General features: G+C 38.7%; 2 protein-coding genes across 4 annotated transcripts in view; one reads left to right on the top strand and one right to left on the bottom strand.

Annotated features, from left to right (window-relative positions):
* TUBE1 (tubulin epsilon 1) overlaps positions 1 to 9,146 on the top strand; it is a 20,824-nt gene extending 11,678 nt beyond the window's left edge. For 2 of the 3 annotated variants that reach the window (XM_055535143.1, XM_055535142.1), the window contains 6 exons: positions 1,951 to 2,138; positions 2,351 to 2,526; positions 3,305 to 3,445; positions 7,062 to 7,202; positions 7,837 to 8,011; positions 8,366 to 9,146. In XM_055535143.1, coding sequence (XP_055391118.1) covers positions 1,951 to 2,138; positions 2,351 to 2,526; positions 3,305 to 3,445; positions 7,062 to 7,202; positions 7,837 to 8,011; positions 8,366 to 8,524 — 980 coding nt within the window. In that variant the 3' untranslated portion in view covers positions 8,525 to 9,146. The remainder of the gene's footprint in view (positions 1 to 1,950; positions 2,139 to 2,350; positions 2,527 to 3,304; positions 3,446 to 7,061; positions 7,203 to 7,836; positions 8,012 to 8,365) is intronic. The other variant, XR_008698126.1, reaches the window with a different exon arrangement.
* A 442-nt stretch (positions 9,147 to 9,588) lies between these two features.
* Positions 9,589 to 25,970, bottom strand: CCN6 (cellular communication network factor 6). The gene is made up of 5 exons (XM_055535155.1): positions 25,786 to 25,970; positions 19,319 to 19,616; positions 14,904 to 15,146; positions 11,319 to 11,512; positions 9,589 to 10,214 (listed from the first exon to the last, which is right to left on the bottom strand). Exons 1-5 carry the CDS (start codon positions 25,831 to 25,833, stop codon positions 9,933 to 9,935), a joined length of 1,065 nt encoding a protein of 354 aa, XP_055391130.1. The 5' UTR covers positions 25,834 to 25,970; the 3' UTR covers positions 9,589 to 9,932.
* Positions 25,971 to 26,297: the final 327 nt, after the last annotated feature.

Here is a 26,297-nt window from a genome sequence, read left to right on the forward strand (position 1 = left end):
CTCCTCACAGATAGTCAAGTTTGCCAGTGTCTCTCCTTCCAGATATTTTCTGTGCACATTTTGTGTGTTTTTACATAAACAAGATATGCAATACATATTACTCTACCATATTTTCACCTTAAATTGTTTCTGAACCTTTTTTCAATATCAGCCCTGTCCGATTGTGTAAATATATAATTTTTGAAGTCAGTTCCTCATTAATGGATGTCAAATTGTCCATGGCTTTTAGTTACGACATAAAAATCCCCAGCAGACATTTGGTATCTGCATCTTTGTTCGTTTGTGCCACAATAGCTGTAAACAATATTCCAAGATAGGAAAGTGGAACCAAGGTTTGTTGGTACATTTTAAGTTTTGATTGATACTACTAAATTATCTTGCCACAATACTGCGCCAATCTGTATTATTAGCAGCAATTTATAAGAGCTTATTTCCCCACACTGTCACCAACACTGCATATTATAAGACATTAATATATTCAAAATTATATTGTGTTAATTTGCATTTTTAATTAGATGAAATATTGAGTATCTTTATATCAATTTGCAATTTGGTTTATTATTTGGTTTATTTTATTGTAATAATTATAATTATTATAATTTATATCCTTAGCTCATTTTTCCATTGCATTATTCATGTTTTTTACTGTTGATTTGTAACTCTCTTTATTAAAGAAATTTAGTCCTCCATCATATGTTTTGAAGATTTTTTTCTTAGTTTGCCTTTTTTTCCCATATATATGGAAAGAGGAATTTTATTTTTAATGGAATCAAAACTGTCTTTCTCTATAATGGCTTTGGTTTTTTATAATGCTTAGAAAGTCCTTTTTAAGGATTAACCCCAAAAAATCTCTTTTTAACCCAAAAAATCTCCCTCACTTTCCTCTAATATTTTTAACATCATAACTTTTTAATATTTATTCACATGGGGTTAGAGCATTGGCTTTTAAACTTTTCTTTCATCAGAATAGCAAGAAGTACATTTTATATCACAGCCCAGCACACACACACAAACATGCACAAACTAAAACAGATTATTTACCCACACTATATGTGACTTACTAATATTTCTTTTGTTTCATTTAAGAAAAGAGAATACTAGTCGTGGTCTTATAAATTAGGTTTATAACCCACTAACGGTTCACAAGCCATACTTTGAAAACCACCAGGATAAAGGATTCCAGTTCTCTCTCTTTAAGTTTTAAGTTCTTAAAAATATCTGAATTTGTGTAAATAGAACTCTCTGTGTCAGAAAGTTACCTGAATGGAATTCTTAGAGTTTCTGCTTTTAGACAGATAGTAAAAAAGTTTCCTGTTTTAAAATTATGTAAATTATAGTTGGTCATGCTTAGCTTTAAACCGTTTTAACTCCGTGTTTTAAGTTGCTTCATGTCATGATACCATTCATCATTAAGATTATGTAGGTGCTACACTAAAGATGTCAAGATAGTTTGGTTTTTTTAAGTTGCTTCACATCAAGTGTAGACTGAACACTGTCTTAGGTGAATTTTTTACTCTTCGATCAGTTCTCTTGGCATCGTATGCTGCTAAGTCACTTCAGTCGTGTCTGACTCTGTGCGACCCCATAGACGGCAGCCCACCAGGCTCCCCCATCCCTGGGATTCTCCAGGCAAGAACACTGGACTGGGGTGCCATTGCCTTCTCCGTATAGATATAATTTAAATGTAAGAAAGTGTGAAGTGTAGAAAGGTCTCTTATCATCATAGCCAGACCCTGAGATTGAATTCATGACTTTAAGTCTCACTACCTATATTGTCTTCATTTCTTTATCTGAAATTAATTAGTTAATATATATATATAATCACAGGTATGAGTTGAAAATTGTCTTTAATAAATATTTTTACCAAAAATACCCCACAGAAATCCAGGTTCTTTACAATTACATTCTGAACCATTTATGCTGTTTTCTTTTTGAAATCTTAATCCTCAGGAACAGGATCTGGACTTGGCACATTTCTTTTAAAGGTGCTTGAGGATGAATTCCCAGAAGTATACAGATTCGTGACTTCAATTTATCCTTCTGGTGAGGATGATGTCATAACCTCACCTTACAATAGCATCTTGGCAATGAAGGAACTTAATGAGCATGCAGACTGTGTTTTGCCCATTGACAACCAAGTAAGAAATGGCATTGTAATTTATGGACATATTGTGTATACATTCAGTCTGTGTCATGCTTGTGTGTTTATGTGAAACAATCTCCACTTTTCAGCCTTTCCATCTAAGAGAAAAAATAAATTTAAATTGATTTTTTTTGTCTTCCTGGAAGAATTGTCATCTATGCCTTCCCTTCTTAATTAGCTTCTTTCCCAATATTTTTCCCTTAAAAGTCTTTATTTGACATCATTAGCAAAATTGACCTCATGGTGAATTCTGGAAAGTTGGGTGCAGCTATAAAGCCAAAGAGTCTGGTTACTTCAGGTACTGGAGTTTTTAAAAAGCGGCAGGAGAAACCTTTCGATGCAATGAACAACATTGTGGCAAATTTGCTGCTCAATTTAACAAGGTAATTCTATTCACAGTGTACCGAAGGGCAGTTTAAAAACTTCACTGTGCTTTTGATGATGTTTTGCAGTAGCATTTTTTAGTTAGTCTAAGTTATAGAAACTTCTTTAAAAATTTTATTTAAAAAATTTTAGTTTGTCTAGTATTTTCAGATCTTTGAATGATAGATCAGAATTTTATTTTCACTGACTCCAGAGCAGCATTTTCCCCAAGTACATTCCATGAAATATTAATAGGTGTTAAAGGATAATAGGTTTTGTGGGAGATATACTTGAGAAACACTTGGGTTAGACAAAAGCAAACGTTTTTTCTTTTCCTTTCTGTAAATTAACCTTTTAAACCAGCTGATATATAACTTTATTAGCTGGTCCAAAATATTTGTTTGACTTTGATCTAAAAGATTACTTTGGCATTATTCTAAATTATAGCACATATAAGCAAACCCTGGGGGAATTTATTAATAGTAAGATTTATAGAATTAACTATTGAACTATATGTGTTTGATTCAATCTGAAGTCTGTTTTAAGTAAAAATTTATGTATATAATTAACAACTGTGGTCATGTGTCTGGTTATACTTTAGATAATCCAGAAATAAGAATTGCTATAGATGTTGTGTTATATTTTAATTATCTTTATACATTATGTTCATGATACTAAATTTCACTAATATAGAAAAAGCATTTATTCTCTACTAAAGTACAGTGTACAAAAGTAAAGTGCCTGCTGACTAAATCAAGCTACATTAATATTTTTCATATTTTAATGTTAATTTTTTAGCTCTGCCAGGTTTGAAGGATCCCTTAATATGGACCTGAATGAAATCAGCATGAATTTAGTTCCTTTTCCTCAACTGCATTATCTTGTTTCAAGCCTAACACCTCTGTATACACTGGCAGATGTTAACATTCCTCCTCGAAGGTAAGATGTAGTAACTGTATTTCAATTACTTGAGGATTCAGATTACTTTAAAAACAAACACATTTTTAAGAGATAAGTGTATAATAACTCTAGTTGTTTCTACATATCATCTTCTTTGTGAGAAGTATATAAAATAGTTGATGACAGCCTTTTTCTATTCAGTGAATGCTGCTTCAGAAGTCAGTTTAAAATAAAAAATTTAAAAATAGAAATCTTTTTAAAAATCTGAATATTAAGTTGTTTGAAATTAAATCTAATAACTGAATTTTAAAGATATAATTTTTATTGAAAAAGATTTAACAGCTTTGAAGTCTGACATACTTAAGCATGAATGCTAACTCTGTCACTCATTATAGGACCTTGGGCAGGAGACGAACTTTTAGTTTTCTCATCTTTAAAAATGAGAGTCAAAGTACCTACCTCATATGCATTTTGGGTGTATTAAATATGAGTATCTTTTAAAGCTCTTACCACAGTCTAGCACCATAGAAGGCTTACAGATATTGCTCTATTCAGTTGAGTTCAGTTGCTCAGTTGTGTCCGACTCTTTGCGATCCCATGCACTTCAGCACGCCAGGCCTCCCTGTTCATCACCAACTTCCAGAGTTGACTCAAACTCATGTCCATTGAGTCAGTGATGCCATCCAACCATCTCATCCTCTGTCGTCCCCTTTTCCTCTTGCCTTCAATCTTTGCCAGCATCAGGGTCTTTTCAAAAGAGTCAGTTCTTTGCATCAGGTGGCCAAAGGATTGGAGTTTCAGCTTCAGCATCAGTCCTTCCAATGAATATTCAGGACTGATTCCCTTTAGAATGGACTGGTTGGATCTCCTTGCAGTCCAAGGGACTCTCAAGAGTCTTCTCCAACACCACAGTTCAAAAGCATCAATTCTTCGACACTCAGCTTTCTTTATAGTCCAACTCTCACATCCATACATGACTACTGGAAAAACCATAGCTTTGAATGTTTGGACCTTTGTTAGCAAAGTAATGTCTCTGTTTTTTAATATGCTGTCTAAAGTCTCTCACTGTTTCCATTGTTTCCCCATCTATTTGCCATGAAGTGATAGGACCAGATGCCATGATTTTAGTTTTCTGAATGTTGCGTTTTAAGCCAACTTTTTCACTCTCCTCTTTGACTTTCATCAAGAGGCTCTTTATTTCCTCTCTGCTTTCTTCCATAAGGGTGGTGTTACCTGCACATCTGAGGTTATTGATATTTCTCCCAGCAATCTTGATTCTAGCTCATGCTTCATCCAGTCTAGCATTTCTCATGATGTAGTCTGCATATAAGTTAAATAAGCAGGGTGACAATATACAGCCTTGACGTACTCCTTTCCCGATTTTCTCTGTTATAGTTGTTATATATCATTTCCAGAATACCTTGTTTTGTAATTTAAGTATAAAAGTTACATCAATTTACTTAACAAAAAATGTAGTTGAATAATACTTAGTATATACAGTGATGATGAACTTGATAAGGTCACACTGACATTCACAGTTGACTGAGGAAAAAGGTCTTGTCAGACTCTGTTAGAGGAAAATCGGAATTCCCTGGCAGTCCAGTGGTTAGGGCTCCAAGCTTCCACTGCAGGCAGCCTGGGTTCCATCCCTATTGGGAGAACTAAGATCCCTCATGCTTCACTGTACAGCACAAAAAATAAAATAAACTCTTTTAGAGGGAAGTATGTAAGTGATAAAGTGAAAACTAGATTACAGATCTTTTTTAAGAGTTTAAATTTAAATTTTGTCAAGCTAATTCTATATTGTGGAATGTCACAGTGATATTGATTAAATTTTATTTGAGCAAATAGCCAACTATGCCAACTAGTAGGCACAGTCTCTTTTTCTGTGTGAGATGCTAATGAGCTTAAGCAACTTGCACAATTTATTGAACATGGGAGACAACCATAAATGTTTGCTTGTATTATCAGCCCAGCATATTAAAAATGAGTATATTGGTGAAAGATACACCTTCACTGTGCACATACAGAATGTAAAGTGGTGCAAACTATTTATTGTACAGTAATGATTATCCAGACATTTAAAGTTAATCCTTAAAAGCTAAAGACGTGTAATTTCTAATTAAGTTCAGCATAATCCTCCTTGGTATATTTTGATAAAAATACCATGTCAACATTTAAAATGTTTGTTTATATAATTATAACTTGTTAAAGGTTTGTTTTTAATTAAAACATGTTAGGAAAATCTGTAGAGAACTTTAAAAATGTTAGACTCTTAAGAAACTAATCACAATGCTCTTTCTAGCGTTGTGTTCATCTCCTTTTTGCCTCTGCTATACTAGAGGTATTTCAAAGGCCACCATATCTACATACAAACATATTTATCCTTAAGCAAATGATAAATTGCTTTAAAATTATACTGTTAAAAGGCATAGTTTTAAAACTTTAATGTACTAGTAGTCTCCAACAACTAAGAATGATTTTTGGTTGTGCTTTGTATTAATAAATGTCATCTAGTCCATTTTTATCAATGAAAATAAAAAAAACACATTGGAATGTGTATATGCTCCTTTAGATTCCTTATTTCTAATGTAAATATAAATATGCCAAGAATTATAAATAGCTCCTTGCTAATTGTTAAGTTTTTTGACAAATAGTAAATCAAGAATGAGTTTGCCTGCTTATTGTATAGTGGTTCTTAACCTTTTCTGGATTAAATGTCCAAAAGCACATACCAAAATTTTGAACACAGTAGAGGAATCATAAGTCCTCCAAAGCTCACCATCCACTGAGAGAGTCCTCTATCCTTCTTACTAGAGAAGAATGAGAATAGAATATAGCCTCCAGTAGAGTAGGGAATTGTTGTTCACTGCTGGGTCTCTTGCACCTAGAATGGTGCTTGGCATTTAGTAAATATCTACTGAATGAAATCACAGCATAGTGCAATTTCTGTGGCTCTTCCTAGACAGTCTGCAGATTCAACACACAGTTCTGGCTAGAGTTATCAAAGGAACTTAATCATACTTGTATTGAGTTAAGTAGGATTTAAGAATCAGACTGGGGCCATATTGAAGGCCTAGGAGCCTGTTTTATTATATAAACTTCATCAGTCACTTTTATCTTCCTCTCTTTAAAGAATAAAAGAAGTTAAAAGACTTTATTCACTTAAAAGTATCCGTTTTCAGGAATAATAGTAGAAAGTTGTGTCTCTTTTAGAGAACTTAGTATTGTCCTTTGATAGTTTCCTCTTAATTATTCCTAACTAATTTGTAATATATTTTATAGACAGTAGTCTTAATAGGTTTTTAATTAGTTTTGATAGTTCTGATATTATGAAGTAGATAAGCATATTGAACTACGTAATAGTGATGTAAGTTTTAGACATTAGTACTACAGAGTTAACTGATGATTTTTTCAACATTTTGTAGCTATCTGAAATCACCAGTATATTGCAAAAGCTTTATCACCCCCCTCAAAATTGCTTGATTTCCTCTCCTCATATTTACCCAGATTGCTTTGAGAAAATGATAGCTGAGATTCAGAATATAATTGTGTGTGGTTTATTTACCTATAGATGACTGTCTTTTCATCTTATAGTTACAGATAGAAGAATGATATAATATTTGTATAAACAGTGACTCTTCCATTGTTCTAGGCTGGATCAGATGTTTTCAGATGCCTTTAGTAAAGATCACCAGCTAATTCGAGCTGACCCCAGACATAGTCTCTACCTCGCCTGTGCCCTCATGGTTAGAGGAAATGTACAAATTTCTGATCTTCGCAGAAACATTGAAAGGTTCGATTTTATACTTCTCAAGATAATGTGTTATGTGTACTGTTTGCAACTGTGGAGCATGTAGTTAAGTAGCATTGTGAACTTCAATTGACGTGTGACCTTGAGCAAGCTACTTGGCCATCCTGAGCCTTATTTTTCCTCAAATTTAGAAAAGAATAATAGTCCAAAGTTGTTCATTATGTTATGCACATTAAATGATGAGATGCTATCTTCTCATCATTTCATGTGTAAGTGTTCAGGAAATTTAACTATTGTTGTGTTTATTACCACCACCGCTACTCCACTGCTTCTTAGTTTCTTTTACTATTTATTGACAGTCTTTTAGTGAAGTTGCTTTATTGAATTTCAAAGCAAGGAAAATTATAATACCTTTATTTCTTTTCATCCCCAGATTTCTAATGTTAAAGAATGTTTCTAGCTTCTTGAATCACCATTACAGCCAATTTAACATCCCTTAGTTCACTGTCAGACTATACCTTGATACTGCTAGTATTAAAAATTAGATAACCTACATTATAATCTAAGCACTTAGAATGGTACCATTAGTAACATCCTAGTTTAACTAATGTGGGCGGCCATAATATGGCAGACATTTTAGCACTTTAATTCTTACCTTTGAGTTTTTGCATCTCAGATTAAAACCTTCTCTACAGTTTGTCTCCTGGAATCAAGAAGGCTGGAAGACCGGCTTGTGTTCGGTACCTCCCGTGGGCCATTCCCATTCATTATTAGCATTAGCAAACAACACGTGCGTGAAGCCTACCTTCATAGAACTGAGAGAGAGATTCTTAAGGCTCTACAAGAAGAAGGTAACTATCAGTACACCTTTCAACTGTGTGTTTATTTTGGCTGTTTACAGTCCATGGAGTCGCAAAGAGTCATACAGGACTGAGCGACTAAGCACACACAAGGGGTATTCTCAAGAATTACACTAATATAAATCAGGCGTGATCCTGTTTGCTGTATCAATGTATTGATTTTAACTGAAGAGGAGAGGCTTACTCACACTCTAAATGAGAAATCTCATGAGTTTATAGGATTTGGGGTCTCATTTCCCTTGTAAAGCTGAGTGAACTATCATTTTAATAAGAATATTTACATTATAGGATAGTTGTCTGTATTAAATTCCTAAAACTGGTCAGCGTTGGTTTTTTTATTTATAGGCTCATCTTCATCACTATCTACAAATTGAAGGGATGGAGGAAAGCTGTTTCACAGAAGCCGTGTCATCTTTATCAGCACTTATACAGGAATATAACCAACTGGATGCCACAAAAAGCATGCCTGTGGAAGATTTACCTAGACTAAACGTAGCTATGTGAAAAAGAAACCCCAAAGATAAAACTTTTTTAATTTCACATTTTTTACCCCTTTACCTTTCTGTTTCAGAATTTTTGTGATTCAGAAAGCCTAATGTGTTTTTCATATTGGGAAGACTGTCTTTAGAATGGTTTCCATTTAATTACAATTTGTTGATGATACCATTGTGTGAAATTAGCAAGTACTAGTGCCTTAACGTCAAACATTTGTCTTCCAAAAAAGTCTTGTTTTCTAAAATTAAGAGAACAGAGCTCAACATTTTACTTTATTTATAGTCTCATATTTAGTCATTTATACAGAGATAATCATGTCTACAATAAAAAAAATCTTGTACAGATATTTTTATATTTATAATTTGTTTTCATAGTCTGTTTAAATTCTGACTCTTTAAAAGTAAATACAGGAGTAGAACATAATATAAATATTTCTTTTGTGACAGCCACTAACTTCAGGAATAGATTTTATTACAATTTAAGGAGGTTTTATTTCTTCTTTGGGTAACCACTTGTTTGCACTCAAAAGAATCACAGTTTACAATTGTATTTGTATTAAGTTATTATAAAATGTTTTTTTAATCAAACCAGTTGATTTTGTAATAATAAATGTTCACATTTTAAAACTGTTCCTTGTTATCAGTTTTGATTGTCACTATTTATATAGCAAACAGAATATTACTAAGCTTGATACTTTCTTTGAAACTTTGCAGTAAATTTAATAGTCTAGTGAAAGTGTTCCAATTACTATAAATCTCCAGTTTTAGTCTTCAGCATTAATTTATTATATATTTCAAATTCACTGATGGACTTACCATTTAAGGAAGTAATTTTGAGAAAATTTATTTTCAAGCCAAAAAAAATCTTGTGTGCTTTCTTTAGTGTTATTTTTTTAATTTATTTCCTTTTCAAAGTAAGTATACTACTGCTCTTGGTTCTTACCTTGGAAATCAAATTTTTTACAGTTTGGTATAAAAATTTAGATAACTGTCAACAGTGGTCAAAGAAGTTCCATTTTTTCCTTCCAAAAGAAATCTTAATTGATATTCAGGATAGGGCAATGGAAATAATAAATATATTTACAGTTTAATCTTACTCCTGTTTAAGATTTAATCTTATAGGACAAAATGTTCTCTTGTAAATTGTATAATTTTTCATTTCAAGGAATATGTAGACAGAACCAACTATTACATAATTATACATTTTAAGAGCTCAATTTTAAGGTTTTCATATTTTACATATATTTTTAGGAGAACCTTTTTTTAAGCTTCTAATGCCTGAAATACAGTTATCTGAGAATATCCAGGCATTCTTACTGTTTTAAACTAATAAGGCAAATTTGCCACCCTCTTAATACCATTTTAAATTTTGATGTAATAACATGATTAACCTTAACTTTTCCTCCTTGTGCTTCATTTTATAGAATCTTGAGCTCAGAAAATATATCCTCTGGATCTCTGCAGTTTCTCTGACACACACAAGATGTAATCCACAGCATCTTCCATTTAAATGACCCTTCATTTGGGCAATCAAATTGAACAGTAATCATTTTAGACTTATTAGGCACACAGCATCTCTTATCCAAGCATATTCCACAGAAAGTGGGTCTATAACTCTGAGTGCTTGCGCATCCAGAAAAGACAAATTTTTCAGCTTTGACAGGTTGGAAAGTAGGTTGGCACGTTTTTCCTTTGGGAATCTGAAAAGATATATAACAAGTGGTCACTCTTTAAACTTGATAACATTAAGTAGTCACTCTTTAAACTTGATTATAATAGTTCAGAAAAGTGATACTTCATAGAATATAGACTATTATACATACACACAGAAAATAGTTGCATTTAGGGCATTAATAGTTGCATTTTATTAATATTAATATTTATTAATAGGGTGTTAATAGTTGCATTCAGTCATGTCCAGCCCTTTTCGACCTTAAAATTCCCTCCCACAAGAGGACTTTGAAAGTCCTCCCTGTGCATCCTCCATCCACTCCCCAGTGTTTTTTTCTTATCTGCCTTTCACTTAGTTCCACAATAAATGAAAATCTTTGTTTTGTTTAATGTCAAGGGCCAAGACTTAGAGAATTAGCTAACACAGTTTAAGTAAATGGATAGATGAATAAACATCTTAATCCCTCTGAAACTGTTGACTTTCTGATAGGGAAATAACTTGGGGATAAGACTGGTTTTGTAGCATTTCTAAAAATTAGTCTCGAGACAGTCATCTTGCTTAGTTCCAGAAATAGGACCAGCTCTAGTTACACCAAGCAACCTTAGAGTGTGTATTATGACATTACAGTCCTTTGGGAAGCAGTAACTAAGCAAAGCATTCTGGAAATGGTGTGGTTCCCTCTCCAAGCTGGTGATATATAACTTAGGATCAAAACTGCTCTGCTGTTCATATGTTTGTTTTCATAATTACAGTGTAGCAACAAATATCTTTTATTGATGGCTCTGATTCCACTACATAAAATTAATATAGGAAAAAGAATCTGAAAAAGATCTTCTCCTAAACAGTATACATGGTGGGGTACCACAACAAATCAGACTGATCGAGACCCGACTGTTACGTTGTTAGAATATTCTAGAATCCACAGGTTAACATTTTCTTTCTGCTCAATGAAAATTTTTCCCACAAAGTGCAGCTAGTTAATATTTGCTTTCCTTCAACATAGTTTGACTCTAAGAGTTTCATGAAGTGGTTTTATTAACAAATACCTCCAGAACACACACATACACATACTCACACTTTTCAAGAGTCTCAATATTGAATTATAATGAAGTTAAATATAATTAAACTTTACCTTTACTGTCTTTGATATATCACTGTCACAAGGCTGAATGTAACACAGTCTTTTCTCTTTCCTCATTTCACAGTTGCTGTTTTCATTGGTCACCCTGTTAGATATTCCCATCCCACATGTTCTGGAGCAAGGGGTCCACTTTGTTGCTTGCACAAGACATTTTCTTTTCCAAATCAGTGGGAGATTCCTGTATGCTAAAATAGAGGAAGGGGAGTACAGGTACTTAAATATGTATGTACTCATGCAGATAATTTTTAATCCTGATGTTTAAGCTAATAGTTTACAGATCTGAACTTTATATAATGTAACTCTGAATAAAATAAGCTGATGGTCTAATTAATTATTCTATTTTCCCTACTCCCCAAATTATCTTTTGACCAAATATTATAGTCCAGTAGCTTAGGAATAAAAATGCATTATCTTTGAGAAACTGGGTAAAATACCCATTTACTTCTTTCTGCTTAGCCCACCCCCTGAGTACTAAACAAGCGTATACTTTGATGGACAGCCACCTTTTCTCTGCTTCTTGGCTTATGCTTGATGTTATTTTCAACAGATGTTGAAACAGACATGAGTAGGATTAGGGAATTCAGGATATTAATCAGACAATGTGGTCTTATTAAATTTCATGGTTATATTAAAATCTAAAATACAAAAGTTAAATCTGAGAATTCAACTGTCAATGAGACCAGTTATTTTTTTGACCACTTAAAAATCTAGTCCTTTAGAAGATTCTCTACACTAAATAATCATATACTGAGTCATGAAAAATGTGCCATCTATTTTATTCAGTTTAATTGTTAAATTCCCTGTGGTATCAGGCCTAAACCTTCCATTGTCTAGACATTTCCTGCCACTTCAGAATGAATGGAAAGCATTTCCTTCAGGTTAATATACATCCTAAAGTGGGTGCTTCAGAAGTAAGGTAGAGATTTGAGTCTGCAATTGAACACAGCAAAATTCTGGCTACGTTACTTTAAAATGTCAATTTAAAAAGGACTGCTCCCCATGCCTTCTTGATAGGAAATATCAGTCACTTGGAAGTATGTGCTGTCTTTGCATACAATGATACTTTGTCAGTTTTATTACAGTAGGATCTTGCAACTGCACACAGAACTAAGGGAGAGGAAGCAGAAAAATGGAGATACCTGGAAGGCAGGCAGCAGTTTAAAGACATCAGCGCAGGAAGCAGGGTAAAAGCCTGGCGCATCTGCAATAAATAAAAGTAGCTTAAATTGTTGTGTTACCAGTAATCCCCCTCAGAGTTAAGCCAAGAGCTGCAGTTCAGGAAATGTGCTTAGCATTCATTTAAGGGCAAGAAAACTGGAAGAAATTGTAAAAGTTTAGTGTCTAATGAGCAGTGAGTAAAGCATAGAGGCATCAAGTCATTGCATGCTTCCTGCTGTCCAAGTAAAAGCTAGATTCCAACTATGGACTCTGGAATTAACTAAGTTACTAGACAAATACATCTTAAAGTATGTGTGTGTCCTTGTGCTTCATTTTAAAAGCAAACTTGTTTGGGCCTGTAAGTACAGTTTTAAAGGTAAGCAAGAGATATTAAACTGAACGTATACATCCTCTGAAACAAATCTAGGTCTGTATATTAATAAACAGCACTTGAGAGAGTCTAATTTTTTGTAGCAAAGCACTAACCACTAAGAATGACCATCTGACCGTGTCCTACACCAGGTTCCAAGTGAATCCACTGAAGCTACTCTACAAATGAGACCAACTTGACTTTGATCCAAAGGCCTTTCGGTTTGGTTCAGTTCAGTTCAGTCGCTCAGTCGTGTCTGACTCTTTGTGACCCCATGAATTGTAGCACGCCAGGCCTCCCTGTCCATCCCCAACTCCTGGAGTTCACTCAGACTCACGTCCATCGAGTCAGTGATGCCATCCAGCCATCTCATCCTCTGTCGTCCCCTTCTCCTGCCCCCAATCCCTCCCAGCATCAGAGTCTTTTCCGATGACGTGGGGACAACTGCTGCTCTAAGTTGGTCTCACCAGGGAGGTTCACAAATGGGTCCTAAAAACTTGTCACACAGATTCAATGCAGAAAATCAACTGATCTTGTCTATTTGGAAAAAGAATTTGGCTTATAATTTTAAAAAGTTTTAGAGCATTAGTAGTATCAGGCTGTTAGCTGAAAAGCCATATATGGTAAATGCCTATTTTCCATAGCCTGTTAAATTTTTTTTGAATTAACAGTCATAATTGGAATCCCAGAGGATGTTCCCCACTTTAAGAATTAGGTTTTAAAGATCTAAAACTTATTTCTCTGATTATGGTTGCTTTTATTAACTATTCCCATAACACAAGTGAATTTAGGAGTCTTTAGCATATATAAATACTCCATATTTCCATGGCACCTTTCATTTACTAAGCTTTAAGTTTCAAGAAAAAGCCAGTCTTGATTTCTGAATGAAAACATGGATGTGAATAATAACAGGCATGAGTATTGCCCCCTTTTGAGTCCTTCACCTGTGCTTCAGCTGCTGGCAATTTTGAAAACTCTGTCCCCCCAAAAACCCCAGCACCTAAATAAGGTGCTAACTCAGAGCAGACCAAATACAAGGGTCACGAATACAGTGACACCAACTATAAATGGCCAGGTGCTCCAGCTGAGTAATGCAGAATCTCACTGTAAGTTTCTGACTCCTCACATACCTGGCAACCTACTTAAAGATGCCTGTGTGCACATTTATTTAGAGGCTGGTAATTATTAAGCTTCACTTTCAGAGTGAAGGAAAGGGTAATTTTCTCTATTTTTAGAAATATTTACAAATTCAACAAATACCCTCTAATATTTTTCATCAGTAGCCTTTCATTTCTGCTTTTACCATACAAAAGAGTTGTATTGGAACTGGATAGTTCATACTTCTTGCCCATAATAATACAAACAAAAGTTTTTCCAGGCTAGGGTACATGTCAACAATATTTGGTCAGTTTTCCTATGCATGAGCATGCTAAGTCACTTCAGTTGTGTCCAATTCTTTGCAACCCTATGGACTATAGCCTGCCAGGCTCCTCTGTCTGTGAGATTCTCCAGGGAAGAATACTGGAGTGAGTTGCCATGCCCTCCACCAGGGGATCTTCCTGACCCAGGGATTGAACCCACATCTCTTAACATCTCCTGTACTGGCAGGCGAGTTCTTTACCACTAGCACCATCTGGGAAGCCCTGAGAGGTTAAATGGAAATAAGTAGAGGTAGTAATTTAGAAGAATTTCCTGACCTAGTAGAAAACTGGAATAGTTTGGGAGTTCTCTAGTGGTTAAGATTCAGTACTCTCACTGCCATGGCCTGGGTTCAAATCCTGGTTGGGGAACTGAGATCCTTCCTACAAAGCCACCTGACCAAAACAAAAAAAAAAAAGGAAAAAAATCTAAAACACTATAAAATTCCCTTTTCAAATACTCAAAGCATACCTGCCTGAGGCAAAGACCAAGTGCAATGGCACACTCAAACTAAATCTCACACTGACCACCCATCAGTAAGTGCGTACTGAGTCCCTTGGTACATAAAAGGAACACGAAAGAAAACCAGGCAAAGTCGGACGTGAGAACTAGTTCTACATAACAAGCACCTGGCATTGTTTTGTAGCTTGTTGAGAGCTGTTTCTGTGACGACCCCAGGCCACATTTTGACTGATCAGTCTTCTCTCCACCTTTAGCCCCAGAGCAGTGCCTCTTGGCCAGCTTTGGTATGAACAGAGGTGTGCATCCGATGGCCCCACTGACACACAGGCAGCTGAACAGGGGACTGGGCTGAAACACCTGGCCATTCTGATAATGCACCCCGTTGAACTCACATCCCACAGCGATGAGATCTGAAAGGAGAAAAGAACAGAATCACCAAAGAACTGCTAGTCTAGACCTCCAGCTGGAAACCCTAGAGCAAACTGCTCTCTCCTTTATGTAGTTCTCAATTTCCTTGGTCCCATCTGGAACCTCCTTCACAGAACATCTGTAAAAAGTGAACATGAGACATTTTCATTAGATTTGGAGATAATCCTCCCCAAGTGATCACCTTCAAAATTCAGACCCTGTTCTGCAGTAAATTAAAAAAAAAAAAAAAAACCCACTATGAATACAGCACTGTGTGCGTGCTGCATGCTAAGTCACTTCAGTTGTGTCCGATTCTGCAACCCCACGGACTGTAGCCCACCAGGCTCCTCTGTCCATGGGATTTCCCAGGCAAGAATACTGGAATGGGTTGCCGTTTCCTTTTCCAGGGGATCTTCCCAAACCAGGATCAAACATGCATCTCTTACATCTCCTGCACTGGCAGGCCAGTTGTTTACCACCAGTGCCTTCTGGAAACCCCCATAATACAGCACTGGGATGAATACACACTGGGATGACTGTAAACCTCAGAGCTGAGCTGATGGCTGGTGAGACACATATCCCCAGATGTTCACTAATAGGCTGGGATATCGTCCTAGAAAGTTGGGGTAAGTGAATGGATGAAGAAATCATTATCTGTTTACAATACTGCACAGTAACTGATTTTGTTTTTAAGAGAACTGGAAGAAAATGTTCACTTCCTCTGAGGGGTATCTTGACCTGGATCAGCAGTTCTCACAAAGTGTGGTCCATCTGAAAGGGCAGTACCTGAGGCCCTTTCACAGAACTGGAAGGTCAAAACTTTTTCAGAGTACCAAGATGTGACCGATTTTGTTCACTCAGTTGATATTTGCACCAAACGTGCAAAAGGACTGGTGGCTGAAATGGCTGCTGGCACCTTAGAATGACCATGTCAGACTGTACATGTTAGCCATGGTATTTTTCCTTGCCATGCATTTGTACAGAAGTATACTTTTTTTTAAAAAAAAAGAGTTCTTAGTTTTACTAAGAATGTCTTTAACAACACAGATTTTATTAAATCTTAATGATCAAAACATCATTTTAATATTCCATGTTAAAAAACAGGAAGTATGCATAGGGCTTTCCTGTAAATACTGTACCAAAGTACGATAGTTACCTGGAGGAGAAGCACCTAGGTTACTGTTTCAGTTGTGGGCCTAACTAGCCACATTTTTAGTGGTAATTTCCCCAGAAGAAGTGACTGAGCGACACATCATGGTTATTCAGACTTGGGTATTTGGCAGATATTTTCTTAAAAATCAACAAGGTGAGCCTATCACTTCAAGGAAAACAACTAACAGTACTTATCGCCAATGACAGAATTTAAGGCTGTCGAGCAAAAATCAGAAATCTGGAAAACTTGTGTCCAACACTGAGATCTTTATACCTACCCAAGACGTAGGCTTTTCTGATGAGTTTGGTACTAAATAATGTGATTTAAAAAAGAAAAAAATCTCCATAAACCATTGTTCCAAACAGGTATTTTCCAAATAACTAGTGTATGCTATTGTTAAAAAATTATGCATGAGGAAAAGCCCTGTTCCAAGTGGGTCTTTGACTAAACCAATGTATTTTAATGTCACAGAGTCTGATAAGTTCATCAACGTGGTTTCAGAGTCCACATGATTAGCAGTGATGCAGCTAATTTTTCGAAACTCCACTTCAGTTATAATATGAGAAAAATATAATTATTTGAAAAGTTAAAACATTCCTTCCTTTTCCAGCAATATATCTGTGTGAGGCTGGAATCCCTTCATATATTCCAATCTAAAACAACATATAGCAATATACTGAATGCAGAAGCAGATGTAAGACATTAGAGAGATTTGCAAAAATGTCAAACAATTCCACTTTCACTCGTCTCTAAATTTTTCTTTGTTTTTAAAGTAAGTTCTTTCACAAATAATATTATTTCTATTAATTTGCAATGGGCAGTTTATTTCATTTCAAATGAATTAGTAAATAGTTTTAAATTTCTAACCCATTAAATGCCAAGAAATAATTGATAAACAGAACCTCTTTGGGTCCTTATTAATTTATAAGACTAAAGGGATCCTCAGACCAAAAAAAAGGTTGAAAACCATTGTTCTATATGATGAATCAGCACATCCTCTGTAAAGTTATATGGCCTTTATAGACTATTTGGTCTCTGTTGCAACTACTAGATGCTGCTATTATAAAGCAGCCACAGACTATATGTAACTGAACTGGCATGGTGGTTCTCTGATGAGACATCATTTACAGAAACAGACTGTGGGCCAGATTTGGTCCCAGAGTCACAGTTTGTGACCCCAGTTATAGATCATCCCCATCCCCATTCTCATGGCTGTGCTCTGTTACGATACTCATCGTACTGTACATGAAATTACATTTTTGAGAATTTACTACATACCAGATATTGTGATACCAGATATTTGGGGTTTTGTGTCATCATTTCATTTGACCTTCCTAAGAACTCTATAAGATGGAAAGTACATACGATATAACTGAGCCAGAGAGGTTAGGCAACTTGTTCAAGGTCACTCTGCAGACAGAGTTCAGAATCTGAACCCAGAGATAATCAATATAATAAACCATGAAATTAAAAGATGCTTACTTCTTGGAAGGAAAGTTATGACCAACCTAGATAGCGTATTAAAAAGCAGAGACATTACTTTGCCAACAAAGGTCCGTCTAGTCAAGGCTATGGTTTTTCCAGTGGTCACGTATGGATGTGAGAGTTGGACTGTGAAGAAAGCTGAGCGCCGAAGAATCGATGCTTTTGAACTGTGGTGTTGGAGAAGACTCTTGAGAGTCCCTCAGACGGCGAGGAGATCCAACCAGTCCATCCTAAAGGAGATCAGTTCTGGGTGTTCATTGGAAGGACTGATGCTGAAGCTGAAACTCTAATACTTTGGCCACCTCATCTGAAGAGCTGACTCACTGGAAAAGACCCTGATGCTGGGAAAGACTGAGGGCAGGAGGAGAAGGGGATGACAGAGGATGAGATGGTTGGATGGCATCACCGACTCAATGGACATGGGTCTGGGTGGACTCCGGGAGTTGGTGATGGACAGGGAGGCTTGGTGTGCTGTGGTTCATGGGGTCGCAAAGAGTCGGACATGCTGAGTGACTGAACTGAACTGACAGAGGCATCAGGCTCCTGAACTTGAATAATTCCACACATTTACGCCAGCTCCAGAGACGTGCTCTCAGCCCACACTCACAACTTAACTTCTGCTAGTAATTAATCTTCCCACTTAGACTGCTCTACAGAGTAACTTAACCACTCAGTTGACATGAATATTTCCCCTTCCCTTAGAAATTTTACTTTTTATTCCTAAATAAATCAGCATCTTCGATTATTGTTAAGGCATAGGTTTAGATGGTCTTGAGCAGTCTCCCCAGGTAGCGATAGTGGTTAAGAAACCACCTGCCAATGCAGGGGACATAAGAAACACGGGTTTGATCCCTGGGTCCAGAAGGTCCTCTGGAGGACAGCATGACAACCCACTCCAGTATTCTTGCCTGGAGAATCCCAGTGGACAGAGGAGCCTGGTGAGCTACAGTCTACAAGGTCGCAAAGAGTCAGACATGACTGAAGCAACTGAGCGCACTCCAGTCTCCAGAGCTAAGACCCTCCCTTCATAAAGCTGAGGGCCCAATTGAGATTTGGGGTGCCCCACCCTCTTTCTTACAAATCTGCCTCAGTAAAAAGTACAGTAACTTGATGGTTAGTTCGGAAGGCTGAGATTAAAGAAGTGTATCAATACTAGAGATATATACTTACATATTAAGAAAGAATATTTTTCAGGTACACAAAAGGCTGAATTCAGATTGCATTTGATAGTATAACAAAAACTGTCCTTTTTGCCATTTTAATAAGTCAGGCTGTTTACATAATTTCTCCTATTTTTATCACTAAAAGAACTTCAAGATCATTTCAATGGAATAAAACAACGGGTTTCTGAACGTGTGTGTAACATCTGCTCAGTTCAAATGTGTTCAATATGACAAGGCCAGTCTCACTGGTGCATGAAAACTAAGCCCACCTCAGATTTAGTCAAATGAAGATGATTATTCCAATGTAAAAACCGCAGAAATAAGTCCTGTCTAGACTCAACATCTTCCAGCCGGTCCAGAAGGAAACACTTACATGCACACACTCCGGTCTCGTACCTAGGCCTGTCTGCTGAGTAGTCACAGTACAGCCCTTTGTGGGGGTCACAGAGGTCAGCTTCGTTGCAGGTGTCCCCTGGCTGCCTGGCACAGATTTTACAGCATCCGCAGCCATCTCTCACCAGGCTCACTCCAGGAGGGCAGCTGGGCTTCCGATGGGGGCACTGACAGGGCCAGTGACAAAACTGCTTTCGATGGTGCGTTTCTGCCACCTCTGCAGGACTTCCTTCGACTGCTGTGTCCGACAGCCCAGCATCGTGGGCCCTGCAGCAGAACTTCATTGGACAATAAAGGTGGTGTTAGAAATGGTTCCTCAAACCAACTTCAGAGGTTTTCTAGAAATAGATATCACCCAAATTATTAATACTAGAATACAGCGTGGTAAGTTGTAATAATATCTATCAGTATTTGACATGATTGTGCATGCATGCTCAGTCACGTCAGACTCTTTGTGACCCCATGGACTGTGGCCCACCAGGCTCCTCTGTCCATGGGTCCATGCAATTTCCCAGGCAAGACTAGAGCAGGTTGCCATTTCCTTCTCCAGGGGATCTTCCCAACCCAGCAATCGAATCCGCATCTCCTGCATCGCCTGCTTTGATAGCAGCTTTGTCACTGAGCCACCTGGGAAGTCCGATTGACATGATCAGTCTCTCCTTAAACTTTTCTGCACTCAGCTTCCAACACATGACTCTTTCTTACTCCTCCTTTCTCACCGATGGCTCCTTCTCAGTCTCCTCTGCTGGTTTCTTCTCATCTCTGAGCACTGGAGCTCCCTGGGGGTAAGTGCTCTAAAGTGACATTCCTGGTTGTATCTCGTATCTCCATGCAGGCTTCTCTTCTGAGCTCAGACTCAAACTGCCTACTTAACAGATCTCCACTTAGACATGCAATAAGCATAGCAAACTTCACAAGATCAGACACATCCTCCCAATTCTTCCCTCCAATCTGCTCTCCCTTATAAGGGAAAGAGAGAGGCAGGTGCGTCAGAGGAGATGTGATGCTAGAACCAGACGGAACATGAGGCTGCTGCTGAAGGGAGGTCACGGGCCAAGGAATGCAGGCAGCTTATGAAAGTCAGAAAAGGCAAAGGGCACATTCCCCCTAGATGCCCCAGATGGAACACAGCCCTGCTTTGATTTTAGCTCTGATTTTAGACTACAGAGGCCAGAACTGCAAAAGAATAAATCTGCACTGTTTGTGCCACTAAGATTGTAGCCATTTGTTTCAGTAGCAACAGGAAATGATGCACTCTCTGTAACAAAGGAAGACTATGGGGCTCAGACTGCTTAAGATACTCCAGGTCACACATCAAGTAAATAGAAGAAAAGGTACTTAAACCAGGCAGGCAGCTTCCAGAACCTTCCCACCTCCCTTCCCTCGTCCGGGTCTTGCCACAGATCAGATTGGATATTGAACAGATCACTGAATCTCTGCATCTGGTTCTCCTCTCCAGCCCAGACTCTCCCCATGGGCTCACAACTAGCTCAATCCTTTCTGCAGGATTTCTCCCACTTTGATGTCCCACAAGGACCTCACTTTCTTGCCCCAAGAAACTGCTCTCAGCTGGTCCCCATTTTAGTGAATGGTGTGACACCATCCACTGAGTTTCCCAGCCTTGCCTGCTCCATCTCCTTCCTCCCTCACACTTGAAGGTCACAGACCTGCAGGGAGGTCCAAGCTCCTGAGCACAGCATCTAGGGCCCTCCTTGTCTCTTGAGTTCTTTACATCCCTTGCTGCTGCTGCTGCTAAGTCGCTTCAGTCGTGTCCGACTCTGTACAACCCCATAGACAGCAGCCACCAGGCTCCCCCATCCCTGGGATTCTCCAAGCAAGAACACTGGAGTGGGTTGCCATTTCCTTCTCCAATGCATGAAAGTGAAGAGTGAAAGTGAAGGCACTCAGTCATGTCCGACTCCTAGCGACCCCATGGACTGCAGCCCACCAGGCTCCTCCGTCCATGGGATTCTCCAGGCAAGAGTACTGGAGTGGGCCGCCATTACCTTCTCTTAGCTTCCAGCAAATGAAAATGCCTGCAGTTCCCTGCATATCTGAGGTTGTTCAATCTTCCTACAAACTTCTTCACCCACCCCCCACACTCCCTCACTGAGTTACCACCTTTTCCAGAAAACTTTCTGTAACTTCTCCATGCTCCCTTTTACCTGTGTACTGAAACTGTGAATAAGTGCCTGTCTTCATCACTTGCCATAAAGCTACCTAACCACAGGAACCTGAGGTTCACTTGCTGGTGTATTACTAGCACTTAGAACAGAGCCTGGCAAGTAATTTCTGTAATTCTCAACTTTTATTTGATGGAACTGAAGGCAGTTAGATTGATCCAGAGATCTAAACCTCTTTCCAACTTAAAAACCCTACACTTTAAAGTATCTGTTTGAAATTCCACCATTAAATCTTCAGCCTTTTTTTTTTCCTTACCACTGATGAAATATGTATTCTCCAGAGTAACACTTTCAGCTACTATTTGAGTTGAATGTACAATGTGAGAATAGACTTTGAGGGTACATGCTGGGCTTCTGGAGGATGAGGAGGGGCAATGGAAATTCAAAATGTGAAAGGAGTAGAAATAGCAAGGGTAGAAACAGTGAGTGCCTGCTTCTCATTCTTGCCCAGGTTCAGCCGTGGTTACCAGGGACCCCTCGCCAGGCTCAGTGGCCTCTCAGCGGGGCTCATGCTCCTGAACTCTCTGTCCCCACGTGACCCCCCCTCTCTAAGGCACTGGACTCTCAATTCTCTGCTCTCCCTTGACTTGCATGACACCAGCCCCTCCCTGTCACCACAACCCGATTCTATCCCTACCTCTGGACATATTTTGTCAATCTCCTTTGCAGGCTCCTGTAACCCTAAATTTGACTTAGATTTAGGTTCCTGGGTGCTTCATGACCTTAATGGATTGCTGATCTCACTGTCTCCACTCTCACCCACCCTCTTGCCTTCGTTTTTAACCCTGCTGCTACTGCTAAATTGCTTCAGTCGTGTCTGACTCTGCGTGACCCCATAGACGGCAGCCCACCAGGCTCCCCCGTCCCTGGGATTCTCCAGGCAAGAACACTGGAGTGGATTGCCATTTCCTTCTCCAATGCATGAAAGTGAAAAGTGAAAGTGAAGTTCCTCAGTCATGTCCAACTCTTAGCGACCCCATGGACTGTAGCCTACCAGGCTCCTCTGCCCATGGGATTTTCCAGGCAAGAGTACTGGAGTAAGGTGCCATTGCCTTCTCCGTTTTAACCCTATGCAGCTTCAAATATAAATTTCCATCCAGGACGACTCCACTGAGCTCAGACCCACATAGCTGACTGCCTACTGGACATCTCCACTAGCATCTCCTACAGGAAAACTCACATAACAGACTCATCATTGGCCCACCCACCTGAGACAGTGTTTCCATACTCTGGAGGTAGGAAGTTGGGAGTCATCCAGGTCATCTTCCTCTCCCGCACCTCCTACGGTCATTTAGCAACTAATCCTTCTTACCATCCTCATATCCCTAAAACTAGACCTTCTTCCCTCATTTTCACTGCTACTGAGTACTGTTGCAGTAAGTTCCTAACTGGTCGCCTTCTCTCAAGAAGGACTTCAATGAATCTCCCACTTTTTAAGGATCTTTTTAAAAAATATCTGTTGGTGCCCAGCATCTCCACCAACAAACAAACAAAAACGTATCTGATTTTACTTCTCATCTTAAAACCCATCAGTGGCTCCCTACTGTCAAGAGTATACAGTCCAAACTTCTGAGCAGGGTATCTAAACCCTATGGGTGCTGATTCCCGCCTTCCTCTCTAGCTGCATTGCTCAATGCACTCTCCTCCCATGCCATGCACTTGACAAGAGGGACCAGGCTGGCTTCTCCTCATGTTGCTTCCGCTAATGAAGTGCCCATTCCCCAAACTTCCCACCTGGGGACACATGTTTATCTTTCTAGTTCTTGAAGCATTTCTATATAATCTCCAAGGTGACAAAGTAACACTGTTGAAAACCAAGGATAGAGAGAAAATCCTGGAATCGGTCTAAGAAAGGGAGAGCATTACATACAAGAGAAAAAACAATAAATATGTGATCTGACGTCTCATTAAAAGAAGGAAACCAAGATGTCCTTCAGTAGGTAACTGGATAAACTGTGGCACATCCAGACAATGGAGTAATATTTCAGTGCTAAAAGCAAATGAGCCATCAAGCCTTGAAAAGACAGGCATATTACTAAGTGAAAGAAGTCAACTGGAAAATTCTACATAGTGTATGATTCCAACTATATGACATTCTGGAAAGGGCAAAATGAAGAAGACAGTAAAAAGATCAGTGGTTGTCAGGGGTTGAGGGAAGGGATAAACAGGGAGAACACAAAGGATATTTTGGAAAGTGAAAATGCTCTGTATGATACTATAGTAGTGGATACACATTATCATGCATTTGCCCAAACTCACAGAAGGCACCCCACCAAGAGTGAAAGCTCATGTAAGCAATGACAATGAATGGTTATGATGTGTCAATGTAGGTTCACTAGGTTCATGTAGAACTCCTATTACAATGTAGTTCATTAGTTGTAGCAAAGGTACCACTGTTGCGGGAGACACTGATAATCAGGGAGTGGAGGGGGCAGGCTGCAGCAGGTGGTACACAGGAAATCTCTGAAACCTTCCTCTCAAATTTGCTGTGACCCTAAAACACCACCAGAATATTATGGCTTTAAAAAAGGAGAAGGAAACCAAGAACAAGACACATCCTGAGACAATGCCAAGAGGCGGGGAGGTGGGGGGGGAGAAACTGTCAACCTGGGACTCTATCTCCAGTGGAACTATCTTTCAAAAATGAAGGTGAAATTAAAGACATTTCCAGATAAACAAAACCTGAGAGCAACTGTTGCTAGCATGCCTGCCTCACAAGTGGTAGTAAAGGAAGCTCTTCCACCTAAAGGGAAGATTACAACAGACAGTATGCTAGAAATATAAGAAGAAATCAAGGGCGCTGGAAATGGCAAATATGTGGGTAAATATAAAGAATTACATATAATTTTCTCTTTTCAGATATTTTTATTGTTTTCAAAATCAAAATATTAAGACAATAAAAGAATCATCAGAATAATACAACAGAAAGAATGAAGGCTTTGACCACAGAGCTACGCTTATCTTAGATAACATTCATTTATTTGATCTTTGAGCTTCAATCCTCCTCTGTAAAACAGGATCAATAATATCAACTTTGCAAGATTATTTTGAGTTACTATCTTAACCACTAAAGTGTGAAGCACATTTCTTGGCACATATTAGATTTTCTATACATGGTAGGTACTATCAAACCCTTCAAAAATTCAGGCCCTTAACTTTGCCATTAAGCATAATATTTTCTTGTTGCTCTATCTATAACCTCTTTTTGTTTTTGTTTTTTTATTTTGGGCACATCTCTCTCTGTTGGAACACTTGCTGCTTAGGGATATGCTGTGGTTCTCAATCCACACAAGTGGCAGGCATTTTCCTAAAGGGCAGTGGACCAGGTGATAGACAGCCCCATCTCCCTCCTACTGGGGAAAAGCATCTCTCCATCCGTCCACATAATGGTACCACTGACAATCTTGTTATGACCCTTTTAAGATCTTAAATCTCTCCATATATAACAATTTTCAACCCCCCGTTTTCTAAAATACATCTGCTGCTTAACTACCTCAATCAAATTAACTCATATACACACATCCTTGTATTCTAAAACACCAGGTTTCAAAAGCTCTGTCCTCTGAACTAGCAAAAACCTCCATGTAGATAAATCCATAAAATAAGCCACCCCATTTCAATCGTCTTGATTGAAAAAAAAAAATGCTAAAGCAAAGAATCCCTCATAGTGAATTAAACTTCCCTTTGGTCTGCTGCTCAAAATATTTAAAAATCCTGTGGACTGATTCTGTCTCATGAAAAGAGAAAAACACATGGGTTAAGAAAAGACCAAAAAAAAATAGAATGTTTTAAAAAATATTAAGTGTTTGCTTCGAAGTGTTCTCAAACAACCACAGGCTTAGCTGAAAAGGGCCGTCAGGGTCACTTTTTCCAGCAGCTCTGTGCAGTTCGCCCGCCTGGCGCCGGCAGAGGGGCACCGCCACCCACCCCGCCCGCAGGGCAGCCAGCTCTAGGCAGACTCCAGTTAAAAAAAGAAAAAAATACATTTTATGAAAACCTGGGGGCTGTTCAAACATATCAGAAGCAGGATTAAGTGCCCTACCCCAAAAGGGAGCAACGTTTTCCACTCTTCCCGGAAGCTAATGAACTAAAACAGGACTTGATTAGAAGAAGAACATGGCTCCCTACTCGTCTGGAGCTATTTCCACAAGAAACGCACCCCTCCACTTCCCCCTTCTTCTCTTCCTTTTTAATTTCTGACCTGAGGAAATGAGGGCCACCGCAGCCCCCGGGGGGACGGAGCGGCGGGAGAGCCAGGACGTACCTGCGACAGTGCGGCCAGGAGAAGCGTGGAGAGCAGCGGCCCCCGCATGGCCCCGGGCTGGCCTCGCGCAGCCGGAGATGCTGCGAGGCCGGCGCACAAAGCTCTCCTCTGTCTCCTGGAGGAAGGACCCACGCCTCCACCTCCCAGCTCCCGACTTTGTGCTCCAGCTCTCAGGCTCTGCTTTCGCTTTCCCAGATCCCTTTTAATACCCTGTTTACTTTCAGGCGACTCTTCACATATTTACCTTCGCGGTGGCCTGGAGCGTGCTTCTCCCGGGACTGAGAGGGGGCAGACCAAGGGTGACTTCTGTTTGAAGGAACTGTTGTTCTTCCCGCTCCCGGAGATCAGAGCCAGCCTTGAGCAAAAGGGTGATGTTAGACGCGGTTACCGCCTTAACCCTCAGCCTCTCCTCTGGGTTTGCCGCCCCAGGCCCTCTCTCTGCTGCTTGCTTGTTCTCCAGGGGCCCTCAAAACACAGGGGCAATTCTGGCCTCTGACCACCCCATCACAGCC

The sequence above is a fragment of the Bubalus kerabau genome, chromosome 9, assembly GCF_029407905.1.
Source record: "Bubalus kerabau isolate K-KA32 ecotype Philippines breed swamp buffalo chromosome 9, PCC_UOA_SB_1v2, whole genome shotgun sequence".
In the NCBI taxonomy this organism is placed as follows: Eukaryota; Metazoa; Chordata; class Mammalia; order Artiodactyla; family Bovidae; genus Bubalus; species Bubalus kerabau.

What these genes read in the sequence shown, in the direction of transcription:
- CCN6 (XM_055535155.1), bottom strand. Translation starts at nt 25,833, where the DNA reads ATGCGGGGGCCGCTGCTCTCCACGCTTCTCCTGGCCGCACTGTCGCAG. An exon ending in CGAGACCGGAGTGTGTGCAT is followed by an intron (nt 15,147 to 19,318) that starts GTAAGTGTTTCC and finishes TTCTCCTTTCAG; the next exon opens with ATCTCATCGCTGTGGGATGT. An exon ending in ATATATCAAAGACAGTAAAG is followed by an intron (nt 10,215 to 11,318) that starts GTAAAGTTTAAT and finishes ATATCTTTTCAG; the next exon opens with ATTCCCAAAGGAAAAACGTG.